The 25,771-nt window shown below is 39.1% G+C and overlaps 1 protein-coding gene across 8 annotated transcripts in view; it reads left to right on the plus strand.

The window, feature by feature from the left end:
* Positions 1–25,771, plus strand: part of KLHL32 (kelch like family member 32) — a 190,164-nt gene that overhangs the window by 159,003 nt on the left and 5,390 nt on the right. For 3 of the 8 annotated variants that reach the window (XM_014843234.3, XM_044757145.2, XM_044757149.2), the window contains 4 exons: positions 2,969–3,695; positions 16,715–16,773; positions 19,737–19,929; positions 21,905–21,999. In XM_014843234.3, coding sequence (XP_014698720.1) covers positions 2,969–3,695; positions 16,715–16,773; positions 19,737–19,929; positions 21,905–21,999 — 1,074 coding nt within the window. Of the gene's footprint in view, positions 1–2,968; positions 3,696–7,771; positions 7,980–16,714; positions 16,774–17,699; positions 17,870–18,640; positions 18,770–19,736; positions 19,930–21,904; positions 22,000–25,771 lie in introns of those variants that run through there. The other 5 variants (XR_006519164.2, XM_044757157.2, XM_044757161.2 and 2 more) reach the window with 5 other exon arrangements.

A 25,771-nucleotide genomic window follows, 5' to 3' on the forward strand; every position in this document is an offset into this window, starting at 1 on the left:
CTATGTCTTTACTAAGGCATCCTACCTAGACTTCATTTAATTTAAACCTTCTTAAGTTTGAAACAACACATTTAATTTACTTTAATGAGGCAGCAATTTGCTGTTTCACAAATGGGAATCTATCTAAAACCTTCCTACTCAAGTGTGTGGTCCATGGACCAGCAGCATATGCACCACCTGGGAGACTGTTAGAAATGCAGACTCCCAATCCTCCTCCCCCCGTCTATTGAATCAGAATCTGCATTTTTCCCAGAAACCCGGGGTAATTCATGTGTGTGTTAGGTCTGAGAAGCAGTGGATTTAAATCTATAAATAGCACTATATCCAGGTGAGATTGGTTTGAAGTTGGTGGCAGAATAGTTAATTGTAAATTGTATTTACCTTTGATCTGGAGAAAAGATAAAGTCAACAAGTATGAATGACTTGTGTAGTCTGAAAATATTTAGATAAAGGTGTGAAAATTATATGAAATTTGTGAAAAGTTAGAAATATTGGCAAGAAATAAGAAAAAAATTATCCCTGAAAATGCAAACTAAATGTATGGGCACAAAGTCTTCTGTAATACATAGTATTTGGGGAAAGTGAACATGGAAAGCATCATGATACACGTGACATAGGGCTGATAGTAGACAGAAAGCCAGAAATTGATCAGTGATAGGTCACAGTGCTCACTGTTTCACTGCCAGTTGAATTCGTTATAGAGGTTTTCTTAAAGACAGAGCCTAGTTGTGGCTTGTGTACCTCTCATGCAGTAGTGACACTGTTTGCTAGAAAGATAAACGTAAGTCGGAGAGTGTTAAGAGATGGGTTAGAAGATTGATTATGGCATAGGAAGAACTGATTTATGAGGAAAGAGAAAAATTATTAAATGGGCAGCACTATGCTATAAAAAGTGGCTGTGTATTTATGTTTCTTGAGTGCTGTTTCCTGTAGTATCTATAAGAAAGATGCAGAAACATTAGGATGTAAGGACACTGAGGAATTTGTTACAGAGCAAAGCAGTATCAGCTGGAATTACTCGATTAAATTAGGAGCAATATCAAAGGTTAACTTTGAGAAAACTTTATCTGGTGCATGAGAAATGACCTTGAGTGGGATGACTTTATCCCTGAGAACTTTTGAAAGCTCTGTGGGCAAAGAATGGAAAGTTATTTATTAAGCTGTTGAATAATCTCCCCAGGGAAATAATTGGAACCCCATCCCTTGAAACTTCTAAAATTAGGGTGGAGAAAAACCAGGATGTTGCCTGTGGCAACTCTCTCCACTTCTGGCAGAAACCTGGTGATTGATAAGTGACGTTTTTCTTCTGCAATATCTTTGATTATTGCTGATGTTACCATACCCGGATAAATTTTTTCCATCAGGTTGGTATCTTATTTACATTAAAAATGCCAGTTTCTAGAAAAACAGCTAGGGAGTATCCCTCATTGCCCACCATGGTGTCTGCCCTCTTGGCATTGGTAGCTTGCCTGGCACCGAGGGATGTTCTTTTTTCATTTCTCTTCACTATGTAATTCACTAAGATGCAATTCACTTCCTACATTCTTGTCATCCAGAAACCTAAAAAGTCAAGCCCAAAATATGCCTTGCCTTTGGGAACCCTTTGTCAAAAGGATACAGAAACTCTGAAAGTCTGAAATCATCTGGTGCCTCAGAGAGCTCAGTAATCCTTTTCACCAGGATGAAAACTCAGCTCGTGTTTGCCCAGGGTAAGGGTCCGAGAGCACTGCGCCGCCTTCTCCCTCCCCCTGTAGGTGGTTTTTCTCATGATATGCATCAGCTGGAAAAGGAAGCCCAGAAGCCCAGTTCCACTGGTCAGAAAGCAAGTACAACAAAACACAATTATTCAGTATTCTAATTCATTACTTTACCTTTTCATATAATACCTTCAGATCCACATTTATATTGTCTAGGAGATCTCGTTTAATATAAGTGCTGCTAAGAATAATGCATAGCAAATATGTTGACTGGAGATGTTAGATATACTTCTTTATGCCGGTGTGTGGGAAAGTTTGCTGAACTTAACTATTGTCACATTAATCAAATTACTTTTGGGGCTCCATAACGTGAATTGTTTCTTTGTCGATGCTATTTTCTAAATTATTGTGCAATTTTGCTATTTGTTACCTAATGCACCTGTCTATAGCCAAAAGTTATTATTCTTCTTCTTCTTGAAAGAGATCTAGACTTAATCAAAAAGGTTAGGAGCACTTTCTGCTATTGTGTCCATAACAGAAAGATAATCACCTCTGTATCCTGTTTTTGTGAAAATGGTTCTAACAAATTGCCAATATCTTACATGTGCAAACAACTGTCTTCAAGATGAAACCTAACTGAGAAAAAAATAAAATAAAATTGATAGGTTTGCAGTCTTTCTTGTTCTTCTCTTGCTTCCTGACTGATATACCTACCAAAGGGGCAGGAAAAAAAATCTTTTTTCTTTCTAAATCATTCTACTAGTGTCATATTGATTTTCTCTCAAGTACACCCTGTGGTCTCAGATGATCACAGATTTTCTTGCATTACTTGTATTGATACAGCACCTTGACTCATGGGTTGACATATAGTGCTTGAGTTGTGATGACACCACTCACTGTTGACATTTCCTGGTGGTGGGGTGTATCAGACCTCTTATGTATGAAGCATAAGGGAACAGGCTGTTTCACAACAGCATTCTCGTTCTTTGAAAAGTGAATGTTATTATTCACTCTAAGTAATACCTTAAGTCTCCGTCAGTGTTGCTTAACATTGTTGTTAACTCCTACAACAGTGTCTTGAGTTCGTTTGTGTCTCTGCTGTTACAGAAAAAAAATTCTCAACTGCATATCAAAATATTCCAGTATTACGCAGTTTGTAATAAAAGAATTGTATTGCGTGTCTGAAAGAATACACAGTAACCTGCCTCTATGCTGTGGCTTTGGCTCTCTTTCTTACCTTTGTATTCTCATCTCGCCTCCCTCTGTTTCAGCTAGCCGTGAGGTGGTTGGAACACAACTGCCGTTACCAGTACATGGATGAACTCCTGCAGTATATCCGCTTTGGCCTGATGGACGTGGATACTCTCCATACAGTTGCCCTGTCCCACCCCCTTGTCCAGGCAAGTGAGACCGCAACAGCTCTTGTCAATGAGGCCCTGGAATACCACCAGAGCATCTATGCACAGCCCGTGTGGCAGACTCGCAGGACCAAACCACGGTTCCAGTCAGACACTCTGTATATCATTGGTGGGAAAAAGCGTGAGGTCTGTAAAGTCAAGGAACTTCGGTACTTCAATCCTGTTGATCAGGAGAATGCTCTCATAGCTGCCATTGCCAACTGGAGTGAGCTGGCTCCCATGCCCGTGGGAAGGAGCCACCATTGTGTGGCAGTCATGGGGGATTTCCTGTTTGTAGCAGGAGGGGAAGTGGAGCACGCCAGTGGCCGGACATGTGCCGTGAGGACTGCCTGTCGCTATGACCCCCGCAGTAATTCCTGGGCAGAGATAGCACCCATGAAAAACTGCCGGGAGCATTTCGTGCTGGGTGCCATGGATGAATACCTCTATGCAGTAGGGGGCAGAAATGAACTGCGCCAGGTTCTGCCTACCGTTGAGCGATATTGCCCCAAGAAGAACAAATGGACTTTTGTGCAGTCCTTTGACCGATCCCTTTCATGTCACGCTGGCTATGTGGCGGATGGTCTTCTTTGGATATCAGGTAGAACATGCCTCATACGTTGGATTTATGGAAAAACACTTTCATTGTGGCATAAATTTAAAAGTCAAGCTTTGGTATTGTGGCCATGTGTAATTGAGTGAATGAGCCAAGGATGCCATTTTAGCTAATTAACATTCATGTATTGAGCGCGTACTCTATAGAGAGCAATGTAATGGGAAGTAATTGACCTTTCTGTAACTTTCTGAGTGATTAGTGGAGTAAAAATTCAAGATGGAAATTAATGGCCCGTCACATCTCTTTTTCTACCAGACTTTCTATTGTTGAGATTGTCAGCTTTTGATATTCGTGGATGGTGTTGCACACCTTGTGGTTTATCCAGGTCCTAGGCTTTTTCTTTCACCCTGGGCTGCCTGACTAGGAGGCTTCCATCAAAGACAGGGCAGGTGAAATAAAATCCCCGTAACTCCATTTTGATGGGTGTAGCAATGGGCATAGATCAAGGTAAGAGCCATGCTGGGCACTGAGGGAAGGAATTTAAGTTATTGGTTAAAATAATGTTTTTGTGTTATCTCTGAATTGCAGTTATGCATGCCATCCTGATCATTCATTCCTATTTACTCTTGTGTTCTTCCTGATTATTTGGGGGCACCAATTATGTTAGATTATTTTTTTCTTTTGTTTTTTTTTAAAAGCCTTTTTTTTTAAAAGCCTTTTGATTATGGAAAAAGCAGTGAAGCTATTGTAATGAAACCCACATACCCAAAACCCAGCTTCAGCAGTAATCCACTCCTTGCCAGTCTTCTTTCATCCACTACCGCGTACTCCTTCAAACCCCTCATGACTGCCTTTTCACTTGAACAGGAAGAGTCTGTGAGGGCTATATTCAGTCAACTGACATTATCAACCTGTGTTTCCAGTCCTATTGAAAAGACCTAAAATGTTCTCCTTGGAAAGGTTTGCCTATCAGGGAAGAAAAGTTGCATCTTCTCTTAGTTGGAGGATATTCATTTTGTAACCCAGATGGAACTTGTTGAATTTCTATGTCAAGGACAAAGAGGAAAGTCAAATAACTTAAACACTACAAGCAGCTTTGAGATGTTTGTACTTAGAAGAAACAATCACTTTTAAGTACACCTGTGAAGGCTTCTCAGCTTCCCTCAACAGTCTTGTTTATCTTGTTAGCTGTTTAACATCTGCTCTGACAAAATTTTCCCTTGCATTTAAACTAAATTTGTTTGGACTCTGCCCATTTTTTCCTTTTGCTGTTCTCAATAACAAGGGAGACAGCCACCGTCTCGGCTTCTCTGGGTGGATCAGTTATTGGCAATTTCTTGATTTTCGTTGAAGAAACCTAGCTCATGTCAGGGTTTAAGTGCTTGAGCATTAGTGAATAAAGTTAAGATTAGGACAAAGGAAGAGGATAAATGAGGTGGACCCTATAATTACTGGTCCTGTATACCAAATACACAATAGATGTGAGTGTATATGTTAGCATATATAGATATATATGTAAACAAGAGCCTCATTTATCTGGTGACTTATTCCCTTTAAGTATATATTTCAATAGTTAAAAAAAATAACCACTAGGACTATATCCTGTTAGCTTTGCTGGAGAAACTTCAGACTTGGCTACAAATAAGTCTTTGCCAATAAAGTGGACAGATCTGCACTTGGATAACAAAACAATGATGGATTTATGAAATCAATGTAATTTGTATTTTCTCCTAATTTACATTCCTTCCATTGACTCATTTAGTTTTCATATATTGTTAATGTACTGCATTCCGAAATTTTGCATTGCTTTTTCTAAATTTTGTTTGAATTTCTCATAAATATTTTAATAAATATTTCCTATTTTTTGGCTATAGAAGTAGCCTTTTGAAATATGCTGGAGTTTCCCTTACATAATCTTAAAGATATGACTACTTAATACCTTCTTTAGTGAGGCCTTAAGAAAGCACAGAAGCCTATCTTAGACTGACTGAATCTATCATCCTGGTATCAAGCTGAATTCTCTTTCAGTGCGGGTCTGTATATTTCCTTTTTCCATTTTATTAAATGTATCAACTTATTACAGATCTTATTGCTATGTCACTTTGTTTTCCCCTACTGTGAAAGGAAATACATTTTCTTTGTTCTTCTTTTGCACTAATATATGCTGCCTGTGTTAACCATACTTAATGAAAACAATCTCAATTTTCTCAGGTTTGTTTCTCCCTACTGTGTACTTGAGATGAAAAACTCACTTCCCTGTGTACAGTACAATACCTTTAATTGGAAAGAAGAGGAAATCACCAGTGACATTTCTAATCCTTCAGTCCTCTGCCTCTTTCCTCAGGCCCAGCTTATAATAAATCAATTGTGAATCTAACCATGGATAGGGAGGGGTGACTAGATTTGCTAATGGGCCCCTTAAAAAAAAAGACAGGTATATTTCACCTGACTATCACTGATTTAGAAGTGTTACCCTGATTTGAAAGTGTTTGAGGCTATTTCTTATCCTTTACCAACTAATTCAGTATTTCCAACTTAATTGGTGGGGCATTGGGTCATTGGCATCCTTTTGCCGTTTTGGCAGCTTTGCCTGAGGTGGAGTTAGTAAGGATTATAAAATGTGGGTTTTAGGGACTTATTTCCCTTCCATAGAACACAAAATGAATGTTTCTTTAGAGACTTAACATTTCCAGTGTGCTCCCTCCCTCCCCGTGCACCCTCCCCTTTCTCTGTCCATTTTGGAGTCAGGACGCCCTGAAACCTGTCCATGGTTTGTAAAGTGGGACAAGCAGAGATGAATTCAGAAAATCAGGCTGCATGGAAATGCCCATTAGCATTTAATTTAAGATGTTAGAGAGAGTCAAAGTTTACAGGCTCCTGTAGCATTTGACATAGTCACTCAATTCATAAACGCTCCACATCATTTCTCCTTGAAATTCACAATACTGAAGTAAAATAAGCATTCAGTATCCTGCAGTTGGGCTTTAAAAGGTGTGCTCTCCATTGTAAGATGTTGTTTCTGGACTACTAAAAAGATCCTTTTTCGTGGGTGAAAGTTAATCCTGAGCTCATCTTGCAGAACAACCTACCTTTTCACTTTTGTCAATGGCAGCAAGATAATGGGAAGCTAACTACAAAATTAGTGCTTTAAAACTATAAAAACAAGACAAATGCTACTGCCTTTACTCAAAAGCGGTATTTAGCGCTTTCTTGATTCTCCTGGTGAATGCTACGTCCTTATGAAGTCTAGTGCTGACTTAGAGATAAGTAAGATTAATTCAGCAAACATACTTCCTACCCTCTAGGAGCTGACAATCAAAGAGTTTTTCCAATATTTCATTAATGAAAGAACATTTGTTAAAGCTTCTTTAACCCCCTGGAAGATATATTTATTTTCATCTTGATTACATTTAGTTGAAGCTTGCATTGCCCCATTTTAAATAACTTTAATTTATTCAAACCTACTAAAAGGACTTTGGCTGTTCTAGTATTCATTAAAATTAGAACAATGTAAAAATCTCATTAACATTTTTAAAATGCCATAGCTTTAGCTTTACTCTATCTGCACAAATATTATTTTACTTGCATCTAAAATATTATATACAAAATATTGGGAACTCACAGAGGGCATGGCGGAGGCTGGATTATGGTGCACTGAGATTTACAGACTATGATCACGCAGTCATGTGAAACTTGCTCGACTTCTTACCAACGAGGAGGTGCTGAGCAAGCTTCCTAACTTCGTTAAGTCTTGTTCTGGGCTTGTGCTAACGCGACAAGGTAGAGTAAGACATGAGTCCTGTGCTGGGGCTCACAGTATAGTAGAGGGAACAGTCTTTTAACAGGTAATTATAGTATAGCTTATGATATTGTGATGATGGAAATCTTTCCAAGGCACAGAAGGAGTACAAAGCAGGGGGTAATTAGTGCAGGGACATGAGAAGTTTCACCAAAGTTTGTAGCACCTTCCGCCAACTTGGCCTCAGGTCTGTTGGCTACTTCCTACTTACCCATTACCCCCTCCCTGTCTTCATGCTTGGGCTTCATGGTCCAATCATTTCAGTAATTCTCTTGCCCTCTGGCAAGCACACAATGTTGGACACACCCAGCAGTCCACTCTGTCTGTGCCTGTACCTGAGCAGCTGAGCCCAGTGGGAGGAGGCCAGTGGAGGGAAGGGCTTTGTATTTGTATACACTCAGCTCCCCAAGACTTCTCTACACCCTCCTGCTGCTGTCTTGCCACTCCTTCACTGCCTGTGACTTCTCTTTCCTCACCTCCTCCCCCCAGACTCGGAGGAAGGATCTTGCTTTCTGTTTCTCAGGGCAAAGGTAAGTGAGGAGGTTCTCTCTGCAAATCAGGTGCAATCTGATGAGGAGGCGGTGGAGAATGTGAGGAAACAGATGGGCGAGAGATGGTTCCGAAAGGGACCAAAGGCAGAAGTTTGGGAAACACTAATGAGGGTGTGGAGGAGGAGGAGGGGGAACTAGGGGAGGAGCCTGAGGATGTGGGAGGGCAAAGGTCAGAGGAGGAGGAGTGTTACAGGAACCAAGACCAAAGCAGCAGGGCGTGGTGAGAGATGTCCAGTACTACAGTGACACCAAGGGCCGTATATTCCCTCTGTATTTTTCAATCCAGAACTACTTGGTAATGGCAGTGAAAGCAGTTTCAGGGCAGTGGAAGAAGGTGGAGGCTAGAATGCAGTGGGTGAAGGTGGGAAGGGAAAGTGAGGAAGTGAAAATGCAGGTAGAGGCTATTGGAAGAAGTGGGATGTCATGTAAACTTCACTCCCTGAATCTGAGCTTACCAGAGAACTCTCCAATTATTCTGCTCCTGCCTGTAGGGAAAGAGTGTGCTCTTTCCAGGTACACATGTCCTCAGTCCATGGGACAGCCATTTTTTTCATTATAAATTAATAAATAGCATTTTGGCTTTAAGAAGAAAAAAGGAGGGTAGGAAGGAAAGAAAAAGAAGGAAGTATGGCTGAGAGAAAAGAGAGTAGCTACAGGAGGAAATGCAGGCTCAGAGGAGAGAACTTTTGGTTTAAGGGTGCGAGTGCATTAAGCAAATTTATAGATAAGGGAAAGGAGAGAGTGATATTGAAGGTGAAGGGAAAGGGGGCATCCTCTGGTTGGTAAATGCTGAGCGCACCTCTTAGGTACCAGGAATGGTGATAAGTCGGGGGGATACCTTATTGACAACAGACACAGGGTCCCAAACAGGCAGAAGGGAGTTGGGAAGGGGTTCAGTCTTGGATGGAAGAAGGAGAGACTCCTCAGCTTCCAAGCCCGGAGGGCAGGAGCCAATGCTGGATGTGGACCTGGGCAAGCTCACAGGTGAGAGGCAGGAACCTGAGGAGGTTCCTTGTCAATGGAGTCAAGGGAGAGACAGGGTTGTCTGTCGAGGCTGTGCAGTGTCAGGACTAGGTAGAGGGTCTGAGGTGAGTGGCCTTGGAAAAAGCCCCGAGAGAAAACAGAGGAAACCGGCATGTTAAAAAAAATTGTGTCGGAGCCCATACTAAGGTTGGAAACCACAGTATTGTGGGAGCCCAGTTTGCAAATTTCTGTCCTATTTTTTGGTGTTGCTCCGCAGAGAACTGGAGAGGGCAGATCCTTGGATTCACTCGTGACGGAAAGTTTTTAGGCTGGGAATAGCCCAAAGGATCCTATTGGAAGGAATTCATCATGCTGGGATCCCAGTTAGGGGAGTGTCAAGGGCTTAAGGTTTGCTTGAGGGAGAACGAGTGCGATGCTGGAGTGAGTACATAGAGAGTGTCTGTTCGTTGCCCCTGGAGGCAGCAACCACGTGATGAAGCCACCTGCCGGGTAGAGGTCTGGAGCTTACTAACTTGGCATGTCCACTTACAAGTTCCTAGTGAACTGGAATGTCCACTAAGAATGAAATCTTTGTTGCTTTAGATTTCTAGCAACCAGCTGCTCCTAGCAGTTACTTTTCTCCTCTTTTTTTCTCTTCTGCCTCAGTGTTTATTACTCCCCATCTGACCGAGATTAAGACAAAGCCACTACAGTACTGGACTGAGATGGAAGCCAAACAGAAAGGAACCATTCTACGATGCTTTTAAAAGTTCTGAATGCTTTAGAGAAAGCAATCAGATCACCTGTGTTCTCCAAAATCATTAACAAAGCTTTCATCCCAAACTGATTTCCCTTTATTCTGAAGAAGTAGCACTTACCCCTCACATTACTGCCTAGGAAATGAAGCTTAAAGAGGTTCAGTGATTTTCCTAGATCATACAGCTAGTGTTTGACAAAGTTAGAATTTGATCTCTGTGTCTCTGGTTTTTGAAAACCATGCTTTTCCCACGAATCCACACAAACCAGTGGTTTATCACTACAACAGAGGCCTCAAAAACAGATGCTCCCATTGCAAAAAGCACTTCCAAATGACGTGACTGAAAGTAAACGATAGGTAGAAGAATCATCCTATCCAGAGACTTGTTTAGGATCAACAATCATTTGATTATCTTTAATTGTTTAACTGACCATCTTTCTCAGGGCACAGAGCTGAGCCACCTACTGTCTTCCTTTTTGTGGTTCTCTAGTTCAGTTTGTAAAACATAAATGGTAATATAAAGTTAACATGTAAAAAGAAACAGTGATAATATGGAGCTACTGTAAAATACATTGACTTAGATTAGAACATTGTTTTCTGAAAAGATTACATATTACAATATAGTAGTGTAATGTCCCTTAACATTGGTAGTTGAAGTAGTTAAAACGAAAAAAATCCACCCCTTTGACTCCAGAATTCCTCTCATGGAGAAAACAGCCTTTGTTTAGATGATCCATTTGTGTCTGTCAAGATGAATCTAGAAAAAGAAGGTGGAATAAAGAGTGAGCTGAATTGCTCTACCTAAGAATATTGGAAATAGGTCATTGTCTTTATTCCCAAGAGGAGAGAAGGTTAAAGCAACATCCTGTAAATGGGGCAGGGCTGAAGAATTTGGTTGATGGCCGAGGGAGATAAAAGATCCAGCAAGAATGCAGCAAAACCAGGAGACTAGAGACAGGGAAAGGTGACCTTGAGAGCTTGACCCTGCTAGGAACATGCAGAAATCTGTGGAGGTGGGATTTCAGCTTTCTAAGGAGAGGAGTTAGAGCGAATTTTATTGAGATTCTGAAGGGCAGCTGACACCTGCATTGTGGTAGATTTTGCCCTTGTTTATCATTTCACCTATTTAAAATAACACATAGTGCAGACTTTACATATTTTTTGGTCACAAGTTGATATTTGTTTACTCTAGGTGACATAAATATAATTTGTGTTTTCAAGTGCATCAACCCTTTCTTTATAGATATTTTGTAAATTTGAGACGTTCTTTGCGGATTTTGAGGATATTAATTACCCATCCATTTGTGTGGCTTTCTCAAGTGTGACAGAAATAATATGGATACTAGTTTTAATTTAATGCATGGATTAAGTATGCTTCAATTCAAGATAACTAATTTAGTAGAAAGATTCTTTAATTGTTTATGTAGCATTATAGACACTCCAAAAATATAGACAGCCTAATGTCTTATATAAATAGTTAATAAAAACATTTATTTTTGCATTTATTATAAGCATTCCCATGGTGTCCCTTTTATCAAGGACTAATAACGAGTTTGGCTCTATAAAAAATGATGTATATGAAGACACACTTAATGCCAGGTCATTCTTTTGATAATTAGACTGCAAGTGTGGAGTTTTAATCTTTTGAGAATTGGAGCAAGTTTACGGAGGAGAGGATTAAACTATTAAAGAAGGAAAAAGCCTTTGATACCCTTATGAAGCAGCCAGTAATTCTGGTTATTAGAAAAAAGAATTATAAGAAATGCATTTCAGGGGGCTGGCCCGGTGGCGCAGCGGTTAAGTTCGCATGTTCCGCTTTGGCAGCCCGGGGTTCACCGGTTTGGAACCCAGGTGTGGACATGCCACTGCTTGGCAAGCCGTGCTGTGGTAGGCGCCCCACATATAAAGTAGAGGAAGATGGGCATGGATGTTAGCTCAGGGCTGGTGTTCCTTGGGGAAAAGAGGAGGATTGGCAGCAGTTAGCTCAGGGCTAATCTTCCTCAAAAAAAAAAGAGAAAGAAATGCATTTCAGACTACAAAATTCATTCATTTATTAATTCTATATTCCATACGTAGTTATTTTTTTTAATATCCCATATGTACTCATTTGTACCTTTTATGGAAATCATAAGATATTTCCATAAACAAACCACTACAGTATTGGAGAAACTTCCCTTTATGGATTGCCTCTACACCATGCACGCCAGTTCATCTAAAACCTATGAGAGAGATGTCATCATCTCCATTTTGCATGAGGAAGCTGAGCTTAGCTGTGTTAATGGCTCCCGCAATGATAGTCATCAAGGAGCCTGTGTGGGGTTGATGCTACAGGCTGTCCCAAAACGCTCCCCGTAGAATAGTGTGAAGCTGGGCACTGCAGGCCTCCAAGGGGGTCGCAGAGAACTTGAGATGGTTTTCCACAATCCTGACTTGGCTGGCAGAATCCCAGCCTGAAATGTCTTCCGGAAGAGCATGGACACAGTCAGTTCTTTGCATCCTGCTCTGTCCCAGTAAGGATACTAGTGCTGCATTGGGTACCACAGGTTTCTATTGAAGAGTTTAGTGCAGGACTCTGTTTATCTACAGAGGCATTTCTGTCTTTGAAAAAAAATTAGCAGAGTCACCAGACTTGACTTACCCTGACCAACGTATATTGAGGGCTGTTTTTCTAAACACACAACTTTATAGACACTATCAGCATTGACCAGTTGTTGCTTTTGAACACAATAAGTTTGGGAGTTGGTGAATTCTCAGTTGTGGAGAAAAAGTTGCCTGTTTGGCAGTCACTTGTCATTCTTTCTCTGGTATGCATTCATCCATTTGTCACAACATTTTGTGGGGAGCTGAACAGGGAAGCTTAAGAAAAATGCTTTACTCTTGTCTGGATGATAGAAAGCATTTCTCACTGCTGGTAGCGTGGTGGTAAATTTTCATTCCTTCTGGCAGTTTTTAAAGACTTACTTGACCTTGGGGGAACCTCCAGTATATCTTTAAGTCACAGTTCAAAAGTATAAGACAAGGTTGTTCATTTTCAATTTTGGCTGAAAAGTCTTAACTTTCTGGCACTTCAAAGTTAGGGAAAACTTGGCTTTAAAAATGGATGCAGATACGAGATGGCATACTTAATGACAGATGTATCTATGGAAAGCTGTTAAGATGCAGATTATCCCCCCTGGGGTGGGGGAGGGAGATCAAAACTGCCAATCTATAAAATATCCTCGATAGAGGAAGGCATGGAATCTATCTTTGCAAGTGCTTTGATTGCAGGGGACAGTATAGCAGCATGTGGCATCATAACCCAGAGCAGACAAATCAGCTTGATGACTTTCAAAGCCAGGAATACTGCTGCAGGCAAGGGTACTCCAGTCTAGGAGAAATTAAAACATATAGAGACTGTTATTAATTCCATATCTATTTTTGTATAGTCAAATCTGTATGCAAATCCTTAGCATCTCATTTCAGCAGATTAATCTAAAAGTGAAGAGTGTTATGTGAAGGGAATGTAATGATAAAGCACTGCAAAGGAAGAACGCTGCTGAAGAAATGGGGGCTGCAAAGTTGGATGCTTTTTAAAAAAATTTATCTTTTGTACTGAGAAGAAATGGTTTTTTATTTATATGCTTATTTGTAAATATTTCAAAGGAGAAAAGCAATAGAACCAATTTCTAAGGTTTTCCCTTGTAATCCTGACTTGGCAAAAGTTACAGCACGAGGTTTTTTAGGCACCTCCTGTGGTTTCACACGCTAGAAGTAATCAACCAAATAACTAACCAGGACTTTTATTTTTACTCCCAACTAGTAACCCAGTATCTCATTTCTAAACATTGTCATGTGAGTGAAAATTTGTATGTGAGGGTAGGAATCTAATTACTGAGTGCAGATTAAGAAAAAAACGATTATAAATGCATCTGCGGAAGACAGGAAATAATAATTCTGAAGAGCATGAAGATAAATTGGGTGGCCTGCTTGGGTGAGAGGATGTAATAGCTACATTCTAATCCAATGGTTGTACATTTAATGTATGATGGACAGAGTCTGATACATATAGTAGTGTAAATATTTTCAAATAGTGTCATAAACAGATAGTTTACTGCAGTGGATATTAATTCTGTCCCATATTTCTAAAACAAGTAGAGAAACCATCAAAGTTTTGAAATAATGAGTGAAAGCTTTACCCTCTGTTCCCTCTCATTTGGAGAAATGATTATAGGCGAGCTGGACATTAATCTGATGGTTATGGCCCAGATCAAAAGCACTTGGCAATCATTTTAACCCTGAAGACTTGTGAGGTCTCGATAGATTTGATTATTCTTGTGTAGTTATGCTGAGAAAGAATTATTGGACATTCAGTTTTTAATCAGCTAAGAAAACGAAGGTTGGGAGGAAAGAGCAAACACACCTCTGTATTTATTTTGACACGTTTTGACTCTATGTAGGCATTTCAGCCTCAGCTTTCTTAAGTGTGTTTCTTTTCCTTTGATTTCATTTTAAAAAAGACATTCAATGAAAAATGCAGAGAAGACTTTCTCTGAGGGCAGGAAGCTCATTTCTCTCTATTCTTTGTGATTTCCTCTGCAGACAAAGCTTTCATTGATCTTAAAAGTGGTTGCAAGCTTCAGAGAGAATTAAAAAAAAAAAAGCCCTCCAGTTAATAGTAGCCATGGTCAATTACTTGAAAGATATTATCTCCTTACTGGGGTTGAATGAGAGAGCAATGATTAGCCTGAACAGGTCCCCTCCCCTTTAATGCATCCATTAATATTGATTGATTATTCCAGCTCATTTGAGAATCCTCTGGATGCTAGTTGACTTGACTCCTGGCCATAGAGTAGATGGTGGTGATCTAGTCAAAATATTTGTACTGTCAAAGCAAAAATTATACTGGACAAAGTTAAACAGACAAGGAAGATTTTATTCAAGACTATTACACTGGGGGAGGGGGACCACAATACAGTCTGAAATCAACTCCTCGTAGAAACAAAAGGGAGGAGGGTTTTTTTTTTAAAGACTTTATTTTTCCTTTTTCTCCCCAAAGCCTCCCAGTACATAGTTGTGTATTTTTTTTAGTTGTGGGTCCTTCTAGTTGTGGCATGTGGGATGCCGCCTCAGCATGGCTTGATGAGCGGTGCCATTTCTGCCTCCAGGATCTGAACCTGTGAAACCCTTGGCCACCGAAGGGGAGCACTCGAACTTAACCGCTTGGCCAGGGGGCCAGCCCTGAAGGAGGAGGGTTTTTAACTCTTGGAGTGAGCTAGTGGAAAAGTACTGAGGGACTTTTGAAGGAGGGTTGATCAATGTGATGGGTTGAGCACATTTATTTATCCCTAAGTTTGTAAATGTTTTTCTCTGTGATTGGGCCATTTGTGTTTGTTGACTGGCACCCATCAAAGTTAGGCTCCTGCCGTTCATAGCTCATAGGAAATGGGTGAGAGGGGCATTATCTTCCTTGATGATTACATTTCAGTAGTATGGCTTCCAGGTCTTCATAAATGATTTACATCTCAGAGAGGCAGAGAAAGACTGTACAAGTCTTCTAAAATAAATGCTCCAAGAAAAGGGAGTTCAGGGGCCTAGACACAGGAAGAAGCCTGTCTAAAGTTTAGTTAAGCTGAGGGGAATGTTAAGTCTGTCTTGGTCAGTATTGTAACAGTACACATTTTTTAAATGCAAAAAATTTTAATAAGAAACTTTTTTAGTCTGGCTCAATTTTAGATCCTTAATGCAAAATTAGCTACTTCTTTGTGATACTGAAATAAGAATGTTACTCATTTTAGACCAGTATCTAGAACTATATATGAGGCAATATTTCTAAAGATTGGTTTTTGGGGATTTTTTTTTCTCATATTCTTGTTATTTTATTACCTAACATTTAATATCTCCTAGTGTTATTTTCCCACTGTGCTGTTTTATGTGTTGTTTCTTACTTCTTCCATTTGATGGTAAAAATTAAAGTAGAATCAGTAATTTCTGGGTTTTACAGGGCTCAGTGTATACCACAAACATGGAAAGAAGTATGAGGACAAGTAGGAGAAACTTAGCTAGAAGTGTGATGGTTTTTTAGTGGTTCTTGATTAAGCAGAAGGTCTCGAGTCTTTTGGATCTAAGCAGTTGTCAAGAAGCTTCAAAAAAGTTGAGGACAATAGCAGCTGTACTGCTGGTACTCCAGATTTGTGCTGCCCAGTATGGTGGCCATGAGCCATATGTGGCTTATTAAGCACTTGCAATGTGGCTAATCTGGATTGAGATATGCTGTGTCAAATGCACACTGAATTTTGAAGATATACTGTGAAGAAAAGAATATAAAATATCTCAGTCATTTTTTATATTAATTTCAAGTTGAACTGATAATATTTTGCCTCTATTGAGTTAAATAAAATTTACATTGTTTAATATTTTACCATTTCTTTTTGCTTTTTAATGTGGCTACTGGAAAATTTAAAGTTGCATATGTGACTTGCATTTGTGGCTCTCACCATATTCTGTTGGACAGCACTGGCTCTAGATCCGTTTTGAGAATTAATGTCTTTTCTTAGATATGGTTCCTTCCAAAGAGATATCAAGCTATCACTGTGTTAGTGTGCAGAAGGTTAGAGCTGTAAAATTGCCAACTTAGCTAAGGACAAGAAATTTCCATGTAACTATATCCCTGGTATAAATTGTGTAGAGACTTGTCTGTGTATGCTTTGTCCGCTCCCACTCCCTGTCCATACTTTGCCCCTCATTCTGGCCGTGCAGAACAGCTTGCCAGAATTGGAGGCCTCTTGATAATCTCAGCACACTTGTTGCTTGCTCTCAACTGGATTGCTTCTGAAATGTTTCTTGAAAATGAAACTGCTTCAACAATAAGCTTCTTAATTATGTCCTGGGTTCACCACGAGGGTATACAAACAGATCCTCAGCAGTAGCTAATTTTCCTTTAATTGTATCTCATTCTTATCTTGGAATATCCTGTTTCTTATTCATGAAAGCTCTAACACGTGTTAATCCATTACAGGTGGAGTAACTAACACGGCACAATATCAGAACAGACTAATGGTATATGAACCTAACCAGGTAAGAATCATATAAGAAAAGCTCATTACCTTAATTAAAATGAATTTTAAAAGATTTCCACAGTAATTAGTAGTTGCAATGCCAGGTCTCTACACACACACATGCATCTTAAACTTATATAGAGAAAAGGAAGCATCTGGATAAAGTGCTCTTTGGTTGCCTTTTTTTCGCACAAAATTTCAGCTCCTTTAGTTTCTTTGCTATACACAATGCTTAACTCTTTCAGAGTTTTGCATAATGTAAAAAAATGGGAAAATATGTTGATCAGTTAAATGCCCTTTATTTCCGTTATCTCAAGTGGCTATCCATATTCAGATGCATCCAAAGAAAGGATTTTGATTGTCCTGTTGCTCTGTCCTTTTAGAAAGCGTGTCATTCTAGGAGGGGAACAGGCTTATGGTTTCACTATTGTCAAATAAAACAATAACTTTTATTTAACTCCGTATAGCTAAAGTGTGCTACAGCAGTGCCTAGGACAAGTCTGAAGTAGAAATATCGGAAGAGTTTGTTTTTCATCTACAGCTTGGGCCTGAACTGGAAGCATTTTGGTGGTGCCTGTCCCTTCTTCTGTCCACTTCTCATGCACACTAATGACTTTTTTCCCCCCAAAAGAGCCATTTTTATTTTTTCCTTCTACCAAAATATCTGTGACCTTGGCAAATGTTTGCTGAATTTTGCCATTTCTGTGATTTTGGTAATGTAAATATTTTTCATGATGATGACAATATTCCAAAATGATTTGATTTTGGGGTTTAATATTCATCAACTGAAGATAATGGAACATGAAACAAGAGGTTGCCTTTGGCAGTCTGGGTCAGGATTGGTCCCCAAATGTATGTCCAGAGTGACCTCAGTCTATTTGGTATCTTTTTATTTTAGCAATTAGTTGATTCTGAATTTAACGAAGGTATTTCTCTCTTTGCAAGTGTGTTTCCTGGTGTCATTAGAAGCTGTAGATTTCGGAGACTTCATGTCCATGGGCCAGATGTCTCAAGAGGGATCATTAATTACAGTGGCTTGAGTTCGGTGCACACGTGGTTAAAGAGGAAGAAGGTGTTAACATTTCTCAAATGAGTTCTGTTTCATGTTTGTACACACATGCTCTTTTTAAAAATTCTGCTGGCATATTGTTTACGGTGGGTACTGGCAAACATCACATCTGCTTGCATCTTGCTCAGAATCTCAATAACTCTATCATTCAGCCCTGGTGCTTATTTCTCTTCTAGGCCTTTGTGGAGAGTTGATAATGCCTGCCATCTGCCACAGAGCACATTGCTACCTGCCAACAGGCAGGCTGGGGTGACCTCTGCTTCCCCACCACTGATTAGTATTCACACGCTAGCTTATTAGGAATGACCCCACTAGGCCTCTCTGTTTCTTTGCCTTTGCAGCGGTTGGCGGCTCACCTGGCAGGCACGGCAGTGAAGGAAGCTAAAGATATAATCAGGGGATGCAGGAAGGCTTTACAAACCAGATGGCGTCCATAGTCCTGTGACAAGGGACCAGACTGCTAATGCAAACATTGATTCCTAATACTGTAATGGCTTGCCTCATAGAAAGTACCTAAGGAAAGCATCATCAGAGTTTTGAGTTAAATCCACTCATGTGTAATGTATTAAAGATATTTCTTAGTAGAATATCTGAAAGGTTTGACTGTTTTATTAAAGAAGACTAATTGGAAAGAGATGCTTATTATGACCTGTTTAAAAAGAGGGAGCAGATAAATGCAAGCCTTTCAAACTGTATAAACTACTTTTATAAAAAGTGTATCTTTAAAAAAAGAGAAATTAGAAATGAGGTAGTAGATATGCCTGTAGTGAATGGACCAATATTTATACAAAATATTTTTTTTCTTCTTCCTTTACAGCTTTGTGAACTGGTGAAATTCTGTGTATTCAAAACATCATATGATTTTTCTGGTTGAAATCCAAATTTGTCTTGGCAAAAAGGAGTCTGAGATCTTCCTGTATGTTAGTGTTTACGGAGAACGGAAATGGTTAGGTTTACTTACCTGTCCATTACTTAGTTAAGATTTAAAATTAAAGTCATATTTGATTTTCATCTAATTTTACATTATCATTTAAATAGGAGCCTTATTTAAGAGGGGTTGAACATACCTCTCTCCTTACTGAGAGTAACCTAGAACCAAATATTAGAAGTTTCACTATTCCCTAAAGTTATCATATAAAATTTGGCCTTCTACCAAAACAAAAGTGTGCCTAGAAATAACTTTTCCCAGTTTGGTGGAAGACATGATCATGAGTATATTAAAGGAAGCTGAGACAGTGGCAGTGAGGGAGTTTGTTGCTAAATCAAATCTTGAGCTCAGAGGTTAATTTGGGAAAGAGCAGCAAAATCAGCATCAATAATTTTATTAAAGTGAACATTTATTAGGTGTCAGGCACTGTTCTAAATGCTGTATGTATATTAGCTAATTTAATCTTCCCAACAGGTTTGTCAGGTAGATATTATTATCTCCATTTTACAGATGAGGAAACAGGCACAGAAAGGTTAAGTAAATTGCTCAAGGTCACACACAGGTTATACCTCAGGCATGGTGGATCCAGAGCCTGTTTTCTTAATGACACCACTGTGCACAGTATACCTAGCCATGCACTTTCATCCTTAAGAAATTTGCATGAGTAAGTTCTCTGAATTGCATGAGATATCCATCACAAAGATTTCTATATCCTCACATGATCCCCTTACAAGTACAAAATCCCCTATAAAATACAACCCAAACAAGAGGAAAGGCCTTATGTAAATTGCAAAAGAGTTGGAATATGTGGGTTCTTCTGCACTTGTCCTCAGGTAAGAGGCCCATACCTTTCAAAGCATATAAACAACATTCAAATAGAATTTGATTGACAAATGTTAGGGTCCCCTCTACTAATGAGGCACTGATGTTTTCTGCCATAGTGTTCTTCTATTAACAGGATTCACCTGAATTTCTTTTTTTTCAGAATAAGTGGATAAGCCGCAGTCCCATGCTGCAGAGACGGGTCTACCATTCCATGGCTGCTGTCCACAGGAAGCTTTATGTTCTTGGAGGCAATGACCTGGACTACAATAACGACCGGATCCTTGTGCGGCATATAGATTCTTATAACATAGACACTGACCAGTGGACGCGTTGTAATTTCAACCTGTTGACTGGCAAGTACCTTTGATTAAGTAAATCAGGAAAAGCAGAGATTCAAGGAGTTGCCAAACTTGTTTTCTCACACATCTTTAGTGCATCTCTGTCTTAAGTGCATGGTGGTAGAACAACTTGCTTTTATTTATTTTTATTTTTATTTTTTGAGGAAGATTAGCCCTGAGCTAACTACTGCCAATCCTCCGCTTTTTGCTGAGGAAGACTGGCCCTGAGCTAACATCCGTGCCCATCTTCCCCTACTTTATATGTGGGACGCCTACCACAGCATGGCTTGACAAGCAGTGCCATGTCCGCACCTGGCATCTGAACTGGCGAACCCTGGGCTGCCAGAAGCGGGGCGTGCGCACTTAACTGCTGTGCCACAGGGCCGGCCCCCAACTTGCTTTAATTAACCATAAAGGAGCACATTATTTATCTCACAATTTGACTCGATCGGGTAGCTAAGCACCTCGTTTCTCAGGACCTGTATTACTTTTGTGCGTCTTCTCACGTGGCTAAGAGAGGCATGTCAAGTCCATTATTGTCAATCAATATTCACATAGGAACTTTGATACAAGTGGGAGGAACTAGGCACTGAAAGTGTTAATAACTCTTTACAGAAGCAGTTTATTTTTTACTTTTCACTACTTTTAGTCATCTTATTTCTTGTGAGATCAGGAGAATGGTCTTTATTATTTATCACTGTCAAATATTGTTTCTGGCTGTATTCTCCTAAAGACTAAATCTTAGAGCAGTTCTGGGCATAGAGGTTTGGCAGCATTTCTGGCCACACATACCCATCCAAGCATGAGCGTGGGCACGTGGTATGGACATCCTCATCCCAAAAGCCAAATGAAAGGAAAGCAGTGAACAGCTTACCCTTGACATTTCTTTATGGAGTTGAAAGCTTTTTCTCCCTTCTTAGTTTGCGTTATTAACATCCACACGTAATCAGATCCCTTCCAGACTGCTCTACTAATAGGAAAATCACAAACTCACAATGGTGGGCTGGACTAGTGCCTGGAGACATTTTAATATGCTGAGTGGGCACTCAGTCACTCACAGCTGCTGCTGGGGAGGACCATTGGGAGCATAACCAACGTGAGAGCTTTAGATGCTTTGTATTGAGCTCCTGTTATTGCAAAAATGATCTTTGAGGCCACCTACAAGTACTTAACTCTCTCTAAGTTGCTGTAGTGATCCCTTAGCCCCTTGGTCTCTGGATTGGTGATTTTTTCTGCTATAGGATCCAGCTTATTTATTACCCCAGTCAATCCTGTGTCAGCCCATCAATAAAAAGAGACTATCTCAGTCTCTGATGGCCTCCAGGGAAGAATATCTGGTAGTCAGTTATTCTGTCTTCTTTTTTAAGTGGGGGAGGAACCTTTCATCATTTTGGCATGTCAGTATCTAGGGACTATCCAGGCTGGTCCCAGCTCAGGAACTTTAATATAGTCTTAAAACTGTTGCGTATGTAAAGAAAGGGAGGGTAGTAACTTTATCAATCTTTCCCGTCATTTGTCTTCATTTGGGGCATGCTAGGGGCGTGGCTGTGTTTTACTGGCTTCTTGGGGTTGCAGCTGTTACTTTACAAATGTAAGCACTTGCGTTAAAAGCATTTGTAGGTACAAGAGGTGTTTTGCATTTCTAAAATATACCTTATTTCCACTGCTATAAATTAATGGCATACAACATAGTAAAAAACTCTAGTTCTATATGGCTTATTATTGCTGTATTTAATGCTGTATTTCCTCATGTGGCTGGCTAATAAGTGTTATGGCCTGGTTCTGACCTGACGCGGATTTATTCTCTGAGAAATAGTGGTTAATTCTTCCTCTGAGTACTGGGAGGCAGTGATTAGTTGCTGCAGAAATCCTGTGGAGGATACAAGTGTGCCACAGGGGGAAACGGTATCCCTCAGTGGCAAAAGGGTTAATTAAGACATGCAAGGAAATAGATTTATTTTTTCTTTTTATTCAATTCTTTTTACTTTAGGCCAAAATGAATCTGGACTTGCTGTCCATAATGAGAGAATATATTTAGTTGGTGGATATTCGATTTGGACAAATGAGCCTCTGGCTTGTATCCAGGTGAGTGGTTGAAGTTCCTTTTGAAGTTTGTTCCTGTGGTTCGCAGAGGTTACTTTTTGCACTGCTGCGACTGAAGGAAGAGATATTTACATGTAGAAAGGCTTGAGCTCCTTTTGTGCAGCTAGTTCACTCAACTTCCTCCTGCATCCTAAAAATGATGCTTAATAAATGACAGAGCCCTATTGAAATAAAGACGAGGATGAGGTTTGAAAATATATGTAATATATACTGGAACGGGGGAAAGCTACTTTCCTTTTCTCATAAACCAAAAAGTCTAGAAATCATTGGTAATAATACTTTCACACCCCCAAAACTTTGCAGATGTCTCCATTCCACTCCATTTCCTTAATTTCTATATTGCAATTTGTTTATCTCCATAAATGCCACCTACAAGGGTGTTCTTCCTTCCTGGCAGAGGTGAGCAGTGGTGGTTTATGGTTGGTCTGACAGGCACAGCCTCAGCCCAAAGAACAGCCCTGGCCACATCAACATGTGAGCAGCCTGGCAGGGCAAACTGCCAATTTGGGCCTTTCAGAACAGCAGTAGCTTTTGTTGATATACATATTCAAGGTATTATTATCTATCTTTTGTTTTTGTTTTTTACAATTCTTACCATAGTTATTTTTCTATTTTACATGTTCTTTGATAACATACTGACATGTATTAGCCCTGGCCCTTTCTCCTGGTCTCCAGAAAAATATATGCTTATAACTACTCATAGTATCTACTCTCATCTTTGTAGGAAGATTTTTAGCAATTGTGTCCATATCTTTAATAGTTGGCAGGACTATTCAAACTTCTGATTTCTTCTTCAGTGTCATCTCATAGGGTATATATATTTTTTCAAGAAAGTTTTCTGTGTTAAGTTTTCAAAATTGTTAGCATATAGTTATTTATTACCTTTAGTTTTTCCCCCTTCACATTCATAATATTGTTTGCTTTTTCTCTTCTTTGCTTGATTTGTCTTGCCGGAGGTTTGTCCGGCGATTTTAACATACTTCTATTATTGATACAGATCAAGTAGATTTAAATCAGTGAGGGTAGCATAGATAAGAACAACATAATCAACAAACTTGTCCTAACACATGTAAGTTCTAGATGGAACAGTTAGAAAAGACATATTTTTCTTTTTTTTTAGTTTTACTGAGATGTAATTGACATTTAATATTGTATTAGTTTAAGGTGTACAACATAATTATTTTATATATGTGTATATTGCTAAATAATCACAAGAAGTTGAGTTAACATCCATCACCTCACATAGTCACAAAAGTTTTTTTCTTGTGATGAGCACTTTTAAGATCTACTTGCTTAGTGACTTTCAAATATACAATACAGTATTGTTAACTATAGTCACAATGCTGTACATTACACCCCCAGAACTTATTCACCTTATAACTGGAAGTTTGTATCTTTTCACTCCTTCACCCCTTTCTCTCACCCCTCACCCCCCCCACCTCTGGCAACCACAAATCTCTTCTCTGTTTCTATAAGTTCAGTTTTTTTAGATTCCACATATGAGTGATATCATACAGTATTTGTCTTTCTCTGTCTGACTTATTTTCACTTAGCATAGTGTTCTCAAGGGCCATCCGTGTTGTTGCAAATAGCAGGATCTCATTTTTATGGCTGAATAATATTCCACTGTGTATATATATATATATATACACACACACACCACATTTTATCTATTCATCCATCAATGGACACTTAGGTTGTTTCCATGTCTTGGCAATTGTAAATAATGCTGCAATGAACATGGGGGTGCAGATATCTCTTCCAGATGGTGATTTTGTCTCCTTTGGATATATACCAAGAAGTGGAATTGCTGGATCATATGGTAGTTTTATTTGTAATTTTTTGAGGAACCTCTGTACTGTTTTCTAAGTGGCTGCATGAATTTACATTCCTGACAAAAGCACTCAAGGATTCCCATTCTCCACATCCTTGCCAGTAATTATCTCTTGTCTTTTTGATGACAGCTATTCTAACAGGTGTGAGGGGATATCTCATTGTGGTTTTGATTTGCATTTCCCTGTTGATTAGTGATGTTGAGCATCTTTTCATGTACCCATTGGCCATCTGTGTCTTCTTTGGAAAAATGTCTATTCAGATCTTCTGCTCATTTTTTAATTGGATTGTTTTTTTCTGTTGAATTTTATCAGTTCTTTATATATTTTGGATATTAACCCCTTATCACGTATAAGATTTGCAAACATTTTCTCCCATTTGGTAGGTTGCCTTTTCATTTTGTTGATGGTTTTGCTGTGCAGATGCTTTCTAATTTGATGTAGTCCCACTTGTTTATTTTTGCTTTTGTTGCCTTTGCTTTTAGTATCGAATCCAAAAAATCATCACCAAGACCAATGTCAAGGAGTTTACCCCCCTATCTTTTCTTCTAGGAGTTTTATGGTTTTAGGTCTTATGTTCAAGTCTTTAATCCCTTTTGAGTTGATTTTTGTGTATGGTGTAAGATAGGGGTCCAGTTTCACTCTTTTATATGTGGCTGTCCAGTTTTCCTAACACCAATCATTAAAGAGACTATCCTTTCCCCCATTGTATATTCTTGGCTCCTTTATCATAAATTAATTGGCCATATATGCCTGGATTTCTGGGCTCACTATTCTGTTCCGTTGGCCTATATGTCTGTTTTTATGCCAATACCATACTGTTTTGTTTACTATAGCTTTGTAATATAGTTTGAAATCAGAAAATGCGATGGCTCCAGCTTTATTCTGCTTTCTCAAGATTGCTTTGGCTATTTGTGGTCTTTTGTGGTTCCATACAAATTTTAGGATTTCTTTTCTTTGTCTGTGAAAAATGCCATTAGAATTTTGATAGGAATTGCATTACTCTCAGTAGTATGGACATTTTAACAACATCAGTTCTTCCAACCCATGAGCATAGAGTATCTTTCCATTTATTTGTGTCTTCTCAGTTTCTTTCATCAGTGTCTCACAGTTTTCAGTGTACAGATCCTTCACCTCCTTGGTTAAATTTATTTCCAGGTATTTTATTCTTTTTGACACAATTGTAAATGAGATTGTTTTCTTAATTTCTCTGACAGTTCAGTGTTAGTGTAGAGAAACGCAACTGATTTTTATATTGATTTTGTATCCTGCAACTTTACTGAATTTGTTGATTAGTTCTAACAGTTTTTTGGTAGAGTCTTTACGGTTTTTTAATATGTAATATCATCTGTGAATAAAGACAATTTTTCTTGTTCCTGTCTGATTTGGGTGTCTTTTCTCTTTTTCTTGCCTAATTGCCCTGGCTGGAACTTCCAGTACTATGTTGAATAAAAGTGGCAAGAGTGGGCATACTTGTCTTGTTCCTGATCTTAGGGGAATAGCTTTTCACCACTGAGTATGATGTAGCTGTGGGTTTGTCATATATGGCCTTTATTATGTTGAGGTACGTTCCCTCGATATAGTTTGTTGAGAGTTTTAAAATCATGAATGGATGCTGAATTTTGTCAAATGCTTTTTCTGCATCTATTGAGATGATCATATGATTTTTATCCTTCATTTCGTTAATGTGGTGTATCACACTGATTGATTTGTATATGTTGACCCATCCTTGTATCCCTAGAATAAATCCCACATGATCATGGTGTATGATCTTTTTAATATACAGTTGAATTTGGCATGCTAATATTTTGTTAAGAATTTTTCCATATATATTCATCAGGGAAATTGGCCTCTAATTTTCATTTCTTGTAGTGTGGTAGTCTGGTTTTGGTATCAGAGTAATGCTGGCCTTGTAAAATGAG

The sequence above is a fragment of the Equus asinus genome, chromosome 24 (genome assembly GCF_041296235.1).
Source record: "Equus asinus isolate D_3611 breed Donkey chromosome 24, EquAss-T2T_v2, whole genome shotgun sequence".
NCBI lineage: Eukaryota > Metazoa > Chordata > Mammalia > Perissodactyla > Equidae > Equus > Equus asinus.